At 42.8% G+C, this 16571-nt stretch overlaps 1 protein-coding gene across 1 annotated transcript in view; it reads right to left on the reverse strand.

Annotated features, from left to right (window-relative positions):
- Positions 1-16571, reverse strand: part of LOC308394299 (uncharacterized protein) — a 1060216-nt gene that overhangs the window by 516453 nt on the left and 527192 nt on the right. The window contains exons 23-24 of the mRNA XM_080878552.1: positions 10161-10334; positions 1370-1570 (exon numbers count right to left, since the gene is read on the reverse strand). Of these exons, the coding sequence (XP_080734678.1) occupies positions 1370-1570; positions 10161-10334 (375 nt within the window). The remainder of the gene's footprint in view (positions 1-1369; positions 1571-10160; positions 10335-16571) is intronic.

Genomic DNA, 16571 nt, shown 5'->3' on the forward strand with positions numbered 1-16571 from the left:
TGAGGAACTGACTGGGAGATTTTCACACATTTTCCAGTCCTCCTTGGAACAACAGGAAGTTCCCAGCATATGGAAACAAAGGTTAAGTGTCCTATGGCACTCAGTGATGATGGTGCTGTGGCCCCACCACCTCCACCTCTTTGTAAAGGAACTAACTGTAATCTGAAGCTTCAAATGGAACTAAGACTTCCTCCACTAGGTGGCAGTGTCTGATGAGAAAGTGTTAGTGGAGCTGGCCTGGAGTCAGAAACAGGAAGATGCAGGATTTGGGCTGAAATGGGCAAAAGTGGTTAGCACTAGTGCCTTAGAGCAAGAAGGTTGTAGGTTGAAGCTTGTTGGTCAGCTGGGCCTTTCTGTGGAGGTTGGATGTTCTCCCACAGTCCAATGAAATGCTGCTTAGGTTCATTGGTGCTTCTACATTGGCTGTAGGTGTGGATGTGAGGGAGTGCTTCTCTGTCGCTCTCTGTTGGCCCTGTGATGGACTGCTCACCTGTGCAGGTGGACCACGCCTCTTGCCCTATGACAGCTAGGGCACAGGCTGCAGCCCTGTGAGCCTAAGCTGAATAAACAGTTAGCAAAAATGATCCATAGATGGCCTGAAATCCCCCAGTTAGCAGTTTGGTAGATAGCTATGACATGCTAATCCCATCCAGCAGCTGTATTCTACCTGTAAGCTGATCCCTGCTGAGCCAAAGCACTTTTTCATATACAAATTACAACCTTTAATAGAAACCTATTGGTCAGCATCTTATTAGCCTGCTGTTAGCTTCATTCCACAGAAAACTGAGAGAAACTAACAGAGTTGATAAAGAATAAAGAGAAATGTGCTGATTTAAAGCCTTTGAAGTGCTTCAGATGATCTCTGTCCACTTCTGTCCACTCATTCATTCATGTAAGCTTTCTAATGCAGCTTTGATCTTCACAGTCTGCTTGATGAAACTCATTCTAACCCTGAATGTCAGAGTGTTCCTCCTTCTCTTTCCCATCATTCATGCTGGCAGTGGAGGAGATTTGGATGTTGGACTGTGTTTTGGATGATGTGTGTATGTTTGTGTTGGACTGCTGTCTGTAAAGCAAACGCACATTTTGCTTTGGATTTCAGTGTCAGACAGACTTTTAGGTGCAATGAAGAGTTTGAGAGTTTCACAGTGAATTTTACAGTGGAGGATTTTTCTTCTTCTTTGAAGGTTTGAAATGTGAACATTGTTCTGCTGCAGTCAATGGACTAAACCAGAGAAGAAGAAAACAGACTTTACCATGAAGATCCTCAGTGTGGATCAGTATAATATCAGCCTGATGTCTGCAGTTTAGTGTCAGCACAACTTTCACATCATATTCATCTCAGCACAACTAAAACATGCTGACTGACCTCAGAGTTTCAAGTTTACATCCTGGACTCTCCAGGAAACCACACAGATGCTTCACTCCTGGATCCTGCAGCTTGTTGTTGTTGGTCGAAAACCAGGAGGAGTCATTACTCAGGTCCAGCTCTCTCAGATGGGAGGGGTTGGACTTCAGTGCTGCTGCCAGATAATCACAGCTGATCTCTGACAAACCACAGTCCTCCAATCTGTATAAAGAATGAAAGATGTAAGTTTATTAGACAAAGTGCTTGAAATCATTCAGTGTTTCATCATCTGTTCAGAGCTGAAGAAGGTTCAGAATGTAGAAGTTTAGAAAATGGAAACTCCAAACAGCTGAAGCCAACAGGAAGCAGCTTCAAACAAACACAACAAGAGAAAAAACTCTGAATGTTTCACATTAAAGTCGTACATTTCTCATAAAAACAGGACAAAGACTTGAAAAAGTCGTGTTTTTCCTTCCAGGAACCACATGGCTTCACTTTTAAAGGTGAAGTGTGAAAGAAATGGACATATTTGAAGTCCAACACCTTTTTCCAGTCACATTATTAAAGCAGACAAACTACAAGCTCATTTTCATTCCAACAAGTCATCTTCTGACCTGGACTAACAACACTGGTCTCTATGTGCAGCTGGCTGTGAGACCAGTGCTCAGGGAGCGTCTACAAAGTGCAACACTGAAAGAACATCACACACTCATTTGCTTCCAGCACTTTCACACAAACATCTACTGTCATCATTGTCACCAAACTCTGTGGATCCTTTATTGCAAATTCAAATGGGATCAAATGGTCAGACAAAAGAGGGTTATGAGGAAATATGATGAAATGTTGTGTATTAGCAGCAAGTTATTGAATCATTTTCCTCAGAAACCAAACAAAATGATTGACAAACATGTTTTTACAAACTCAGTGTTGGACTTGGATCAGCAGGATAAGCTGATGTTTAAAGGCATTTGAGTCTCGCTGTATGAGAGTCCAGTTCTTACTCAATATTTATGGATGATGTTCTTTCAGTGTTGCACTTTGTTTGGCACAAAATGAAATTATTTGGCCTCTCAGATGCTTTTAGAGATTCCCAAATGACTGATGATGACATCTCTGGGGTCTGATTGATAGAAAAAAAATGTCTTTGAGACCTTTTGTAACTGACAAACTCTTCATCTGCTAACAACACTGAGTTGAATCTCCATGGCTGATAGTTGGAGCAGGCATCAGGAATACACATTGAAAAAACAAGAGGAGAAATCACCAGAGTCTTATAATCACATTCTGTAACTAAAGGGAGACGTTTTTCTATACAAATATATGTTTTATGGACATTAGAAAAAAAGAGTATTGACGTGAAGCAGGATTATGAAATCTCCATACATCAGCCAGCCCATAATTATCAAGAAAGCTCTGAATGACGCATGCTGACTTTGGACTAAGTGTACTTTTGTGTGAACTGTGGTCCATAGCAGATAATTAGCAGTTTAGGTCTCCCTCAAAGATGATATTGTGTGATGACATATTGGGGAGCCGCGCAAAGACATTAGTGAAAAATCTGTGATCGTCCCAATTAGAGGCGTAGATATTTGCTAAGATCAAAGGAAAACCATAAACTATGTTTTCTGCACTTAAAATCCTGTAATTTTCTCATAAATCGACAGTGCGCCTTATGGATGAATTCTGGTTGTGCTTACTGACCTCGAACCGATTTTATGTGCTACACGGCGCTCAGAAACCTTTTAAAAGATGTTTTGGTATGACTTTGCTCAGCTACGAGGCCGCACCGCTTGATGGATTGTTGGAGCATTACAGCTACAAGGAGCCTCGCGGAGTGATACGTACTCTGCTTCAACGTAATATTACTGTATTGAGTGTGTATAAGGACCATAAATGGCACCTGTAAGAGACACGGTTACAAAGAGGGTTTCAAACTCCAGGCTGTCAGTCACGCAGTAGAACCTGGGAACAGAGCAGCTGCTTGTTATTATGCTCAGCGTCTGTTTACATTTTGACTGCACGATTGTGAGCTTTTTGTTATGCACAAAAACAACATTGTTTTCTTTTATTTATGGAGCATTATTATTTAATAAATGCTGATCATTTATTTCTGAGTAATTGTTTCATGTACATCTACGCTGTATGTTAATAAATGTGCCTGCGTGAGATTTGGGACACAGCTTTGACTAAGAACTCTCTTTTTGTTCGTACTTTCTGGCTTTAAAAATATCGAGATATATATCGTATATCGCCATCCAGCTAAAGAATATCGAGATATGAACTTTGGGTCATATCGCCCAGTCGTAATATTGCAATAGGTTGTCCGTTAAACTCAAGCGGGGCTTGGGCCCTGGCACGGCGTAGCCACACATCCTGGTAGTAGTGACGCTCGGCTATGACGGCGTGCGGGTTACCAGCTGGCTTTCTCAGGATAGGGCTCCTGTGTGAGCGGTCGACAATAACGTCTTTATCCATACCCAGCACTTCACGTAGTAGCACGGATACGGCCGTGGAGGAGCTCGAGTCCAGGCCCTCTGGGATCCCTATGATGTGGATGTTAGCTCTTCGCTTCCTGCCTTCATCACATTTATCCTTCAGGTCAGACAGCTCCTCCTTCATACTCTCTACTGTAGACTGCAGGGTGGTCACCTCATCGCTCCACATTGACAGCCCATCCTCAGCTTCTTTCACTGTAACCTTTACTCCATCAACTTCGCCGCACGTCGCCGCCATGCTGTTAGCGATCTCATTTCTCAGTCCTTGCACGTCAGCCCTTATATTGTCAAAATCTTCTTTCAATGCATTTCTGACTTCTTCTTTTAACAGCGTACTAATGTCCTCTTTAATGGATTGAAGAAGCTCCAATTTTAGAGCAGTAGGATCCACATCACGCGCGTCTGTTGAGTCTGCTCTTCAGCGGCCGTAGAGCTGGACGCTGCCCTTTGGCCATCATCGATACTCTCGCCCGAGATCGCACCGGGGCTAAAATATTCACCTGCTCAGCTGTTTTTGATCAGTTTGAGCCTGTGTGGTTTGATCAGGTGGAGGAACGATGTGATGCTATAAAGACATCATCTTGTCCAAATGAAGTTGTTCCAACACGTGTTTAAAAAGATTTTAAAGGTTGTTGGTTCCAACATCTTAGCGATTTTTAACAGCAGTCTTAGTTCAGGTGTTGTACAGCCTGTTTTAAACATGCTGTTGTACAGCCTGTACTAAAAACCTGATCTGGATCCTCTGTCCGCTCAAACTTCAGGCCTATTTCAAAGCTTCCCTTCCTGTCGAAGATTTTGTAAAAGATTATATTTGTTCAGCTGCAATCTGTTGTAAAGGTTTCAGTCTGGTTTTAAAGCTCTTCACAGCACTGAAACTGCACTTTGGAAAGTTCTTAATGATCTTTTATCAGCCACTGATCAGGAGACTCCGCTGTGCTTTTGGATCTGACCGCTGCCTTTGACACTGTTGACCACAGCATCTTGACCTCACCATTGGAGCATGGCGGCATCAAGGGCGCTCTATTAGACTGGTTCAGCTCTTTTATTAAATCGCATTATTACATTTGGGGCTTATATTTGACGGCAATTTGAAAAACAGCTGAGCTCAGTTGTACAGCGGTCTTTCTTCAAACTGAGGCTTTTATCTAAGGTGAGATCATTTATAGCTTTTAAAAACCTTGAACGGGCGATCCACGTTTTCATGACGTCCCAGCTGGATTATTGTAACTCCTTATATGTTGGAGTTAGTGGGACCTGCCTGGCAAGACTGCAGCTGGTCCAGAAAGCTGCAGCTCGTCTTCTGACACAAGCTCAAAGTGTCATGGTCCTGGGCCATGTGGGCCCAGTATTCTTAGTTCCTTGTATTTTTGTATTTCGTTCCTTATTTAGGCCATGTTTTCTGAGTTGCCCTGTTGTGTTGTTCCCTAAGTGTTTTCCCTTCATGGCTTTTACCCCCTGTGTGCCCCTCTGTGTATCTGTGAGCCCTCGTCTCTCCTTATGTTTTATTCCATGTTTCCCCTGCCCTTTATGTCTAAGTTCTCCCCGTGCTCTCTCTCCCCCCTGTGTGCCCTCTATGTATTTATGAGCCCTCGTCTCCCTTTGTGGTTGTTTCATGTTTCCCCAGCCCGTTATGTCTGTGTTTTCCCCGTGCTCTCTCTCCTCCTGTCTGAACCTCTGTGCCTGTACATGTCATGTTCAGTTCACCCCGCCCTGTCTCGTTATGATTATCAGTATCACCTGTGTTCCCCGTGTGTGCCCACTTTCCTCGTTTACCCTCTGTGTATTTCTGTCTGAGTCTCCCTCTGTTCGGCGTCGCGTTCTCCCTCATGCCGTGTGTGGTTCTCCCCGTGTCTTCCGGTATATGTTACTTTAGCTTTTCCCAGTTTAGTGTAGTTTTGCATTGCTTTTGTATCATCGTTATTGTTTATCACCTGTCAGCAATAAAGCTGCATTTTGAGTTTATCCCCCGTGTCTGTGAGTTTGCAATTTGGGTCCTCATCCTGCCTGCCACACGGCCGAATCATGACACAAAGACATTTATCGTCCCAACAACCACATATACGCTGGTCCCTCGCTGTAACACAGTTCACCTTTGGCGGCCTCGCTGTTTCGCTGATCTTTTTTGTGCAATTTTGCATGTTTTTGTTTTTTACAGCGCATTGTGTTCTGAGTCCTGATTGGCTGTAGACCATTGTCAGCCAATCTCGTGCCGTGTCTCCTGTACAGTACAGAATGTGTTCAAATTTACAGCAGTGTGACTCTGCAGTGCTGCACTGTATGTTTGTACGTTTTGTCCCAACAAACAACAATGATGACGAGACGTTTTGCACCTGTGGTAGCAGCCAAAGGCAGAGGAAGATGCTGACCATCATAGTTTCAACAAGGAGGCAAAAAGGTTGTAACTGTCCACAACAAGAACATCGTAAGGATGGAGTCAGCTTTGGCTTTGTGGCTCAGTGACCGCAGGAAAAAGAACATCGTGCTGGACACCAACATTATCTGCAGAAAAACTCAAAAGCTTTATGAAACTTTACCTGACAGCGAGGAGCCCAGGCCATGGACGAGTGCTCCTCACACAGAAGCTCATTTAATGCCAGCAAAGGCTGATTTGACACGTTTCAGAAACACTTTGCTTTCACTCTTTAATAATGAACTTATTTTTCTATGAAGGTTTGAACTTTGTTTAAACAAGAGAGAAAAGTGTGAAAATGTTCATGCCTGTCTGAGAAAAGTGTAGAAAGTGTGCAGTGAGGGTTTAACTGCCTTAAAACTTCTATAATACTTGTAAAACATAAAGCTGCTACTTCATTCTGAGACTTATTTTTAGAACGTAACTCGATAAACGAGCGACCGCAGTACTGTATTGTGTTTATTTTGAAAACTCTCAACAGGATCTTCAGATTTATTTTGAAAGCTTTATCTGGAAAACACAAACACATAAGCAGGAAACAAAGAGCGTGATATGAAACGATAGATGTTTTCATATGGTCATCATATATACATCGTTCTATCGAACAGCCCCAGCTCCTGCTGTCAGTCTCTGTAAATCTGCTCTTAAAACACATTTGTATTCACTGGCTTTTAATACAGCATGAGAGTTATTTGATATTTGATGTGTGATATTAATATTAGGAGTTATTTTAATAGTTATCTTGGATTCTTGTACAGCACTGTGGTCAACGCTGCTGCTGTAATTAATGTGCTATAAACACATAAACAATCTGCAGTTAAACATCCAAAACTAAAGATGTGATCGCTGCCTTTAGAAAATGTGCTGATGCACAAGATATCAGCTCCATTAAGGTGGAATGTGGCCGTGTTAGAAACATGTTGGAAGAAGTTTGAAGCTGAAACTGTGAAGCTGAGAGTGAAAGAGCTCCAGCGTCTGTCACAGGAAACTTTCTTATTTCCACACTGATGAAAGCATCAAGCTTTGATTTCCTGCTGCTTTTATTGAGTCACACTGTGAAACTGAGCCACAGCTGAACCAGCATCCCTGTACAGCAGACACTTACAGCGCTTGGCTGCTTCCATTGGACCCTCTGCACAGAGCTTCAGTTTCCTCTTCTGGTCCCAAAGTGCAGAACAACAAGGTTTCAAACAGCTTCGTTCCAGCAGCATCAGCCACAGACATGCAGAGAGAATCCTTTGGTTGTGTTGTGTGTTTGCATATCTGCTGTCTGTGTTGCTTTGTGAGGATGGATCATCTCCTGCAGCTCCAGATAAACAAGCTGGACCTGAACCTGGTAGCTTCACTTAGAAGACACTTGTGACGGGAACGTGTGAGAAGTTTTGTGCAGACAAGTGTGGATTTAGAGTGTGGGACGAGCTCTCCACAGTCTTTGTGGAGATCCACATTCTGCATACTGCCTGTGAGAAGCTGCAGACATTTGTCCTCCAAATCCACTGAGCAGCTGCTCGTGGTGGTATTAGCTTCATGTGTGCGTGTTAGCATGAAGCCTCGGTCACACTCTGCTGTGGACACGGTCACGGACAGCTGGACGCCTGATGGACGAGTCGTCCTTCCTGTTAAACTTCTTTGAGCATGAGAATAGCATGAGAAGCTCAGTGGACACTGTTCAGTGTTTTAACTCTCGCTTTCACTTCAGCTTCACCAACAACAGCACAAGCAGAGCAGCCCACTGCCTGCATGGCTGGGACAGCGCCCCCTGGTGACTGTAAACCACTACAACATGTAGACGGCCGTCTGCAGGCTGGATGTAGCACCACCGCAGAGACGTGCTGCAGCTCTGTTTAGTTACCCAGCTGACAGCAGAGGCTGTAGTTTACTGTTACCAACATGGAAAACTGAAGCTTCACCAGCTGGAGCTACAGAGCTGGAGAACAAAGGAGACTGAGAGGCCAGAATGATGTGGGAGGAAACATCAAGAGCCTGTTTGAAAGGAGACACATGTGGATGCTGTGGCAGTCTGTGGTCTGTCAGAAGTCAGCTGAGTCACACTGCAAGAAGCTGCAGAATCTCAGAGGAGGAGATTTGGAAGTGTTTGTGGGACAAACTGGACTCAAAGAAAGAAGATGTTTGTGAAGTCTTTGGTGGAGGTGAGCAGTGTGAAGCAGAACACATGCAGATGAATCAGGAGGTCAGCATCAGTGTCTCCTTGTGGTGGACGGTAAAAGAATCAGAGCCAACGCTCCCGTCCACCCTCAGCATGAAGCAGTGCTGTTTCTGAAACAGGAGGACAAGTCCAGAGAAGACAGAGGAAGCAAAGATGAGGGTGGGACAGGACAGCAGGACTTCCTTCACACCTGCAGCTCCATCACACTGCTGTAGCTCCTCTTCATCACACATGTACCTGCAGCCTGTCTTCAAGTCCAGGAGTCACCTCCACACAGTGTAGAAGCCTCCTGTGCAGACCATGGAGTCCAGCCTCTGTCAGGGAAGTCGGCACTAAAGCCTGAAAGACTTCAATCTGTCTCTGCTCCACCCGAGAAAGACCAGCACCGTACTTGTTGTGCATTCAAGGAGGGAACATCAGCACTGCATCGTGGGAACAACACCGCAGGAACAAAGACACAGCACGGCCGATGAAGGACGAGGACAAAGGAAAGGTGAGTGAGAAGACCCTGGTGGTGTGGACGGACCTGCAGGGGCTCCAAGACTGAGGAGCAGAGACGTCCATGTACCAGCTGAGGATGCTGCAGTGATCCAGGGAGCTCGGTCCAATCTGAGGCCGTGTGAACTACGTGGACCACAGTTTCTTCACAGACTTCAGCCACGTGAACATCTGGAGATCCAACAGTGCACGAGCTGTGAGCCACCAGCTGTTTCTCTCATCAGCTGCTGTAATGAGAGCTGCTGGAATCATCTCGAGCAGCAGGAAATCACTGATGTTGTTTCTAAACAAAGATATGGGACTGAGCTCCGCTGAGCTCCTTCTACTTTCATCCAGATAGAAACTGCTACAGTCTGCTGATTATTGCTTCGCCTCCATCACACGAGCTCTTTATCCTGTTCTTCACTCTCATTGGTTCTTTGTCTGCTTGTTTTTACAACAGTAGTCTTCTGATTGGTCAAAGGAGACAATCAGCTGTGACTAAATGTAGCTCCTACAGCAGTGATGGGAATAACTACTGAAGCTAATCCAGTATCAAAGCTCAGGAATCAGCAGCTCCCACCTCGTTTTCTTTCAACAACTATTTTTAGCTGCTGTGTTTTTGTGTTTCTGCAGACCTCAGACATCCTGCTGCTCTGGACAACTTTTTCATTCTTTTGTATCATTATTTTGCTTTTCTTTTATTATTATGTTATATGTATTAATATGTGAAACACTTATTCTTTGTGTTTTTGCTTTGCTCCTGTCAAACTGCTTTAATAAAATCTGCTGCAGTCTAAACTGTGGACGTTCCCTTTTTAACCCTTTGTGAAACAATAAAGGTTTAAATCTGAGTATTCATCTATGTTAGTGTTTAATGGGTCTAATAGGTTGCTTTGGCCTTTCCCAGTAATATCTTCCCTTGCAGTCTGTGGTCCAGGCTTCTAAAACCATCCCAGGTTAACAAGAACTACAATCTAGAGGAGAGCTGCCATAACAGGTGTGACTGATGAGATCTGACCTGCAAGGTTACTCAGGTTTGTTTGTATCAGGACAAGCAGGGAAGCCGCCTGGACGTCAAAGTAGTTAGAGCTGGGCGAGTGTCCTCACCCACATCGGCTTCACAACTCTGCATCATCTACTGAGTAAGACTCAGAGCATCAGAGATTAGAAGGTCTACAAAGAGCTGAACCAGACTTCCTGTATAAAGGTTTTAGTTCCACAGATCGACAGTGTCAGCACAACTAAAACGTGGAGACTGACCTCAGAGTTTCAATTTGATGTTGTGGATTCTCCAGAAGAACACACAGCTGCTTCACTCCTGAATCCTGCAGCTTGTGGTAGCTCAGGTCCACCTCTCTGGGATACGAAGGGTTGAGCTTCAGCACTGCTTCCAGATAATCACAGCTGATCTCTGACAAATCACAGCTCTCCAATCTGTATAGAGAATGAAAGATGTAAGTTTATTAGACAAAGTGCTTGAAATCATTCAGTGTTTCATCATCTGTTCAGAGCTGAAGAAGGTTCAGAATGTAGAAGTTTAGAAAATGGAAACTCCAAACAGCTGAAGCCAACAGGAAGCAGCTTCAAACAAACACAACAAGAGAAAAAACTCTGAATGTTTCACATTAAAGTCGAACATTTCTAACAAGAGTGTTTTAAAGACAGCGTCACTGATGATCATCTTCTGCCCAGTAAAACTTTGGTTTTCCTCATGTGAGTGTTAATGATGCACAAAGACTGTGAGTGCAAAGAGGGAGCGAGGAGGATGACAGAGAGATGGTACAGGAGCATCAAGAACATTAAAGTCTGGCGACTAAATGCCTCACTCCTAAATGACTGGCAGTTTTTTGAGTTCATACATACTGAACTAAATACTTACTTGGAGTTGAACACAACTCCAGAGATATCGCCTTTAACTCTCTGGGTTTGCGCCAAGGCATACATTAGAGGTCGCATAATATCATTTGCAAGTGCCAGGAAGAAAAGAAAAGAGGCTAGGCGGTGTGAATTGGAGGCCAAAATAAAACACCTAGAGCAACAACACAAAAAAGCACGGACAGCCAATTTGCTTTCCGATCTTAAAATGTTACGTAGTGAGCTTAATAGTTTAATGAACGTGAAAATTGAGGGCAATTTCAGATTCACTAAACAAATGTACTATGAACAGGGTAGTAGGGCTAGTAGATTGCTGGCAATAAGACTCAGGAAACAGCAAACTTGTAATATGGTCCAAAAGTTGAAGTCAGATCAAACCCTAATTACTAAACCAAATCAAATTGCAAGTTGTTTTGCCAATTTTTTCGAGTCATTATATAAAAATTCAGATACATGTAAAGATAACAATAGACTATCTGATTTGTTAGAAAAGATCAATTTAAAAACACTGCCAGAGTCTGTAGCAAAGGAGTTCGATGAACAAGAAATTTTACAGGTGATTTCAAACCTTAACACTTAAGAGGCTTAGCACTTAAAAAACTTAAGGACAAAGTCGCACCCTTATTACTGAAAGCTTACCACTGCGCTCTGGAGACTGGGACTATGAATTGAATTGAATTGAATGAATGCTTTATTGGCCATATGCAGGTTGCCCCGCAGAGGAATAGGACCCCTCCCCCCCGACTTACACACACAACAAAGACATCACATGGGAATACAGTCGGAGATCGGCAGCGTTACAGGAAAAAAAAAAAAAAACTGAAAAAGTACACAACAATGGGAAAAGTACATGAGGAAAAAAAGAGACCTCTTCTCACGCTGGGCACCTATGGGAGGACAGCATGAGAACAGGAAACAAAAAAAACTCCTCTGCACAGAGAGCACATAAATGTCCACATTACAACATTGGAGCACGTGACAAGCCACCGGGGTCGGGTAGGGGGTGAGGAGTAATACGAAGGAACACAGCAGTCGTCCTACACAGCGCTACCATTCCAGCGTGGCACACGGACCCGCCGTCTTCCCCCACAGGAAACAAGCATCGAAGGCGTTTGGAAAGGGAGGGGGATGAGTGCGTGCTTATCAGTGTAAGTGTATGTGTGTGCGCGTCGTCCTGGAACGATGCTACAGTTGTTGTAATCCATAAAGAGGGCAAGGACCCCACAAACTGTCAATCATACAGGCCAATCTCATTACTTAATACTGATTTGCGCATTCTCACCACGATTTTAGCCAAAAGAGTTAGTAAAATTATTACACAGGTTATAAATCCAGATCAAACGGGGTTCATTGCAGGAAGGCACTATTGTCACGGCTGGCGGAGGGAGCCGTGTGGTGTGGAGGAAAAGGAGGACCCAAGATGCAGCGAACTGATGACAGAGTGATGTTTATTTACAAGGTGGTGGTGGTGGCAAAAACAGGCAACTCAACATGAGCAATTACAAACCTAAACTGGGAGAAACTAAAGACAAACCTGAGACCATACAAAAGGGGTGCGGGGCAGAGAGACGCAGAGACAGGAACGAAACACCATAGAATGCAGAGCTACACGGAGGAACGCAGTGATACATGGATGAACGCAGACGAGCCGACGAGGAGCACAGGCAGACACCAACTATAAATACACACACCAGGTAATGAGGAAATGGCACACAGGAGGGGACACAGCTGGAACTTAATGGGCATAACGAGACACAGACCTACAAAGTAAAACAGGAAATCTAGAACCCGAACCGGACACGAGGGGGGAGGACACAGAATAACTAGAACAGAGGGAAATAGTCACAAAACACAAAACGCTGGGTCAACGACCCAGGACCATGACAACTATGGCACTATATTGCCTTCCTGCAATATAGTGCCATATTGACAAAACATTGGCAATGGATATAGGAGGAAACATTTCACTAACATTCAAGGAGCGATCTGGCTTTAAATGGCCAAACGAAGGTATCAAGTATTTAGGAATTCAAATTCCTCACTCATTATCAGACTTGTTTAAAGTAAATTATGAAGTTATAGTTGCAAAAATAAAAAAAGATTTAGAGAGATGGACAGTCCTGCCTCTGTCTTTCTTGGGTCGGATCGAGAGTATACGTATGAATGTATTGCCAAGACTTCTAGACCTTTTTCAAATGCTGCCTATTAACATTCCCAACTCTACATTTGATAATTTAGATAAACTTTTTTCCAAATTTATATGGCAAAGCAAACGCCCAAGGATCAAGTTCCAAACATTAAAACTGTCAAAGCTGCAGGGGGGATTGGCTGTTCCAAACCTGAAATATTATTTCTGGGCAGCTCAGATGAGACCCCTGACTGTATGGGTGCGGGATTTGTCTGAAACTCAGTGGCTAAACATTGAGAAGACAATGTGCGAAAGATCATTGGAATCCCTGCTTTGTTCTAACATTTCAATTAAAAATGTGCATATGGGGGAACGGACGAGGGTCACACTAAAGATTTGGCGTAGAATCAAACAATCATTTGGTCTTCCAAAAGAAATTTCAATGTTATCAAGGCTCTCCTCCCTGCAGGGTTTTTCTCCTATTGTGGAAGACTCTGGCTTCAGAGCATGGTCACATAGCAGGCTTCATAAACTTTGTCATGTTGTGAGGAATGGGCACCTGAGCTCATTTGAACAGTTGAGGTCAGTTTCGGCTTCCTTCTTCTGACTTTTTTAGATTTCTGCAGCTAAGAAGCTTTTTGACAAAACATAAAGAATGGAGGCAAGTTTTGGAGCCCTCACCCATTGAGGAAATATTTCTAAAAACATTTCAAAGTAATTCCTCCCCAAAATTAATCAGTCATTTTTATAACGCATTTATGAGTTTCAATACAAATGCAACTTTGGATATTAAGGCAAGGTGGGAAGCTGAGACTGGCACTCAAATCTCAGAGGACACCTGGGAAGAGGTGTTCGGTGAAGCCCATCTGGTGACTAATTCTGGGCTGTGGAGAGAATTTAAATGGAAGGTGGTCATGAGATATTTTAGAACCCCAGAGATAATTGCCAAAATGAAGCCTACAAATCCTGACACCTGCTGGCGAAATTGTGGTACTTCTTTAGGAACCCACTCACATATATTCTGGTCATGCCCAAAAATCTGCCCACTTTGGAATGACATATTTAAAGTTCTCAGTACAGTTTTCCAACAACCATTAACAAAGACCAACAGTTAGCCATTTTAGGAGTCTTACCAAAGGGTTTTGCGGGAAACAATAAAAAGTATCTCTTAAGAATCTTACAGCAGCACTAAAGTGTATCACTATTAAATGGCTGAATCTTGACCCACCTTCATACAAAATGTGGATTGATAAAGCAAGAGAAATTTACCAGATGGAGGAAATAACATCTGCTCTGCGGATTCAGAGAGAATTGTTTACTGAGCGTTGGCGACCCATACATGCTTTACTGTTTCAATAATTTAGCATAGGTCTGTTTCGTTTTGTCCATTTACGGCTAAGTTTGTCACATGTTAGGGCTGGGCGATATGGCCTAAAATCAATATCATGATAAATTGAGCAGTTAACCTCGATAACGATAAATGGACGATAACCACCCCAAGTGCCAAAAAACAAACTTTTTTTTTTTTTTTCATTTGATGGGGCTGTGGCAGGCAGCATAGTTCCTCCAGTTATTTTGATAATATTATTCCCCCTAGACCTATTCATTGCAATTATATTATTACCACTTTAAAGGACTGTAAAATGTCACTGAAAATAAATGAAGACAATAGTAGTAAGTACTTTTAGTGGTTAAGATTTATTAACTGAACAAAATAAAAAGTGTCGGATACAATATGTAACCATGCTCTCTAAAAAATGTATATCCCTTGTAAACAAAATAGTTTAATAATAAATATTATTTATTAAGAGGTTGGTTGTGTTACCTTGACTTGACGCAACAGTCTTTTTGCAGAGTTTACATTTAACAATTTTTTGATCAATATCATCCTTGTTGAATCCAAAATGTTGCCAAACGATTGATGATGCATTTTTTTTGTTAACAAGCGTCTCCTCTTCCTCCTCCACCAGCCTACCTCCGTCGCTGCTGCTTCAACATTTAAATCGTCCTCCATTTGTTCACCCGTGTCTCGTCTTGTTACAGGTAGTAGAGTCATGTGACTCCACCCCGTCAAGTCTGTAACGTAGCACAGCGTCTTAAAGGGACATGAACATCGCCAACCTGCACATGCCTTTCCTTTTTTTTTTAAATACCGAATTTACCGACATGGGCAAAATGACGTCGATGAGAGTCATAAATTTCGGTAACGATAAATTTTTGATATATCGCCCAGCCCTATCACATGTTATTTAATATTACATAAAGTTTTTGTTTTGTTTTCTTTTTGTTATGTTGTTGTCTGTTTGTTTGTTTTGCTTGGGTTTTGTTTTGTGCTTCCTAATTGCAGTTCTTATTTTAATCTACATTTCTGCATTGCGGTTCCTGTAACTGTCCTACTTGTGAACATTGACAAGTACAAGTTGCAATGTTGTAAATTATAATAAAAATTGAGTATAAAAAAAAGAACATTAAAGTCGTACATTTCTCATAAAAACAGGACAAAGACTTGAAAAAGTCGTGTTTTTCCTTCCAGGAACCACATGGCTTCACTTTTAAAGGTGAAGTGTGACAGAAATGGACATATTTGAAGTCCAACACCTTTTTCCAGTCACATTATTAAAGCAGACAAACTACAAGCTCATTTTCATTCCAACAAGTCATCTTCTGACCTGGACTAACAACACTGGCCTCTATGTGCAGCTGGCTGTGAGACCAGTGCTCAGGGAGCGTCTACAAAGTGCAACACTGAAAGAACATCACACACTCATTTGCTTCCAGCACTTTCACACAAACATCTACTGTCATTATTGTCACCAAACTCTGTGGATCCTTTATTGCAAATTCAAATGGGATCAAATGGTCAGACAAAAGAGGGTTATGAGGAAATATGATGAAATGTTGTGTATTAGCAGCAACTTATTGAATCTTTTTCCTCAGAAACCAAACAAAATGATTGACAAACATGTTTTTACAAACTCAGTGTTGGACTTGGATCAGCAGGATAAGCTGATGTTTAAAGGCATTTGAGTCTCGCTGTATGAGAGTCCAGTTCTTACTCAATATTTATGGATGATGTTCTTTCAGTGTTGCACTTTGTAGACGCTCCCTGAGCCTCACAGCCAGCTGCACATGGACCAGCTGACATTACCCAGCATTAGAGGCGGCTGTAAAAAATTCATGTTCCCATTTAAATGGTTTTAATTTGAATAAAACGATGTTGATTCATTCAATCCTGAATCGATGTTTAATATAAATGTATTTTGCCAGAATCTCAGGTTAAAGCTCACAAACTATTTCAACAAGCAGCAAACAGCTAAAACAGTAAATGAGAGCAGCTAAACACACAAAGATGGAAACACAGAGCGTGGATCGTTCACTCGACGGCACGTACACGGACACGCCGTCGGGGCTGAAAGTGGACAGCTCACAGATCCTGAAGCTGCAGGTTTCATCTGTCTCCAACCAAAACTGAGTGAAGCAGCAGCAGAAGATCCAAACTCTGCTTCACGTTTGATCAATATGCTCATGAATTCTCTCTGACTTTGGCTGTTCCTGCCTGCACAGCTCTCTCTCTCTCAGTGTACTCCAAGAACAGCTTCAAACATCTGTTTCTGCATCATTCACTGTTTATTAGCCACCAGTCTGCTGTTGTGTTCAGTGCTGTCGGC

This window comes from Rhamphochromis sp. 'chilingali', assembly GCF_963969265.1.
Source record: "Rhamphochromis sp. 'chilingali' genome assembly, chromosome: 3".
Taxonomy (NCBI): Eukaryota; Metazoa; Chordata; class Actinopteri; order Cichliformes; family Cichlidae; genus Rhamphochromis; species Rhamphochromis sp. 'chilingali'.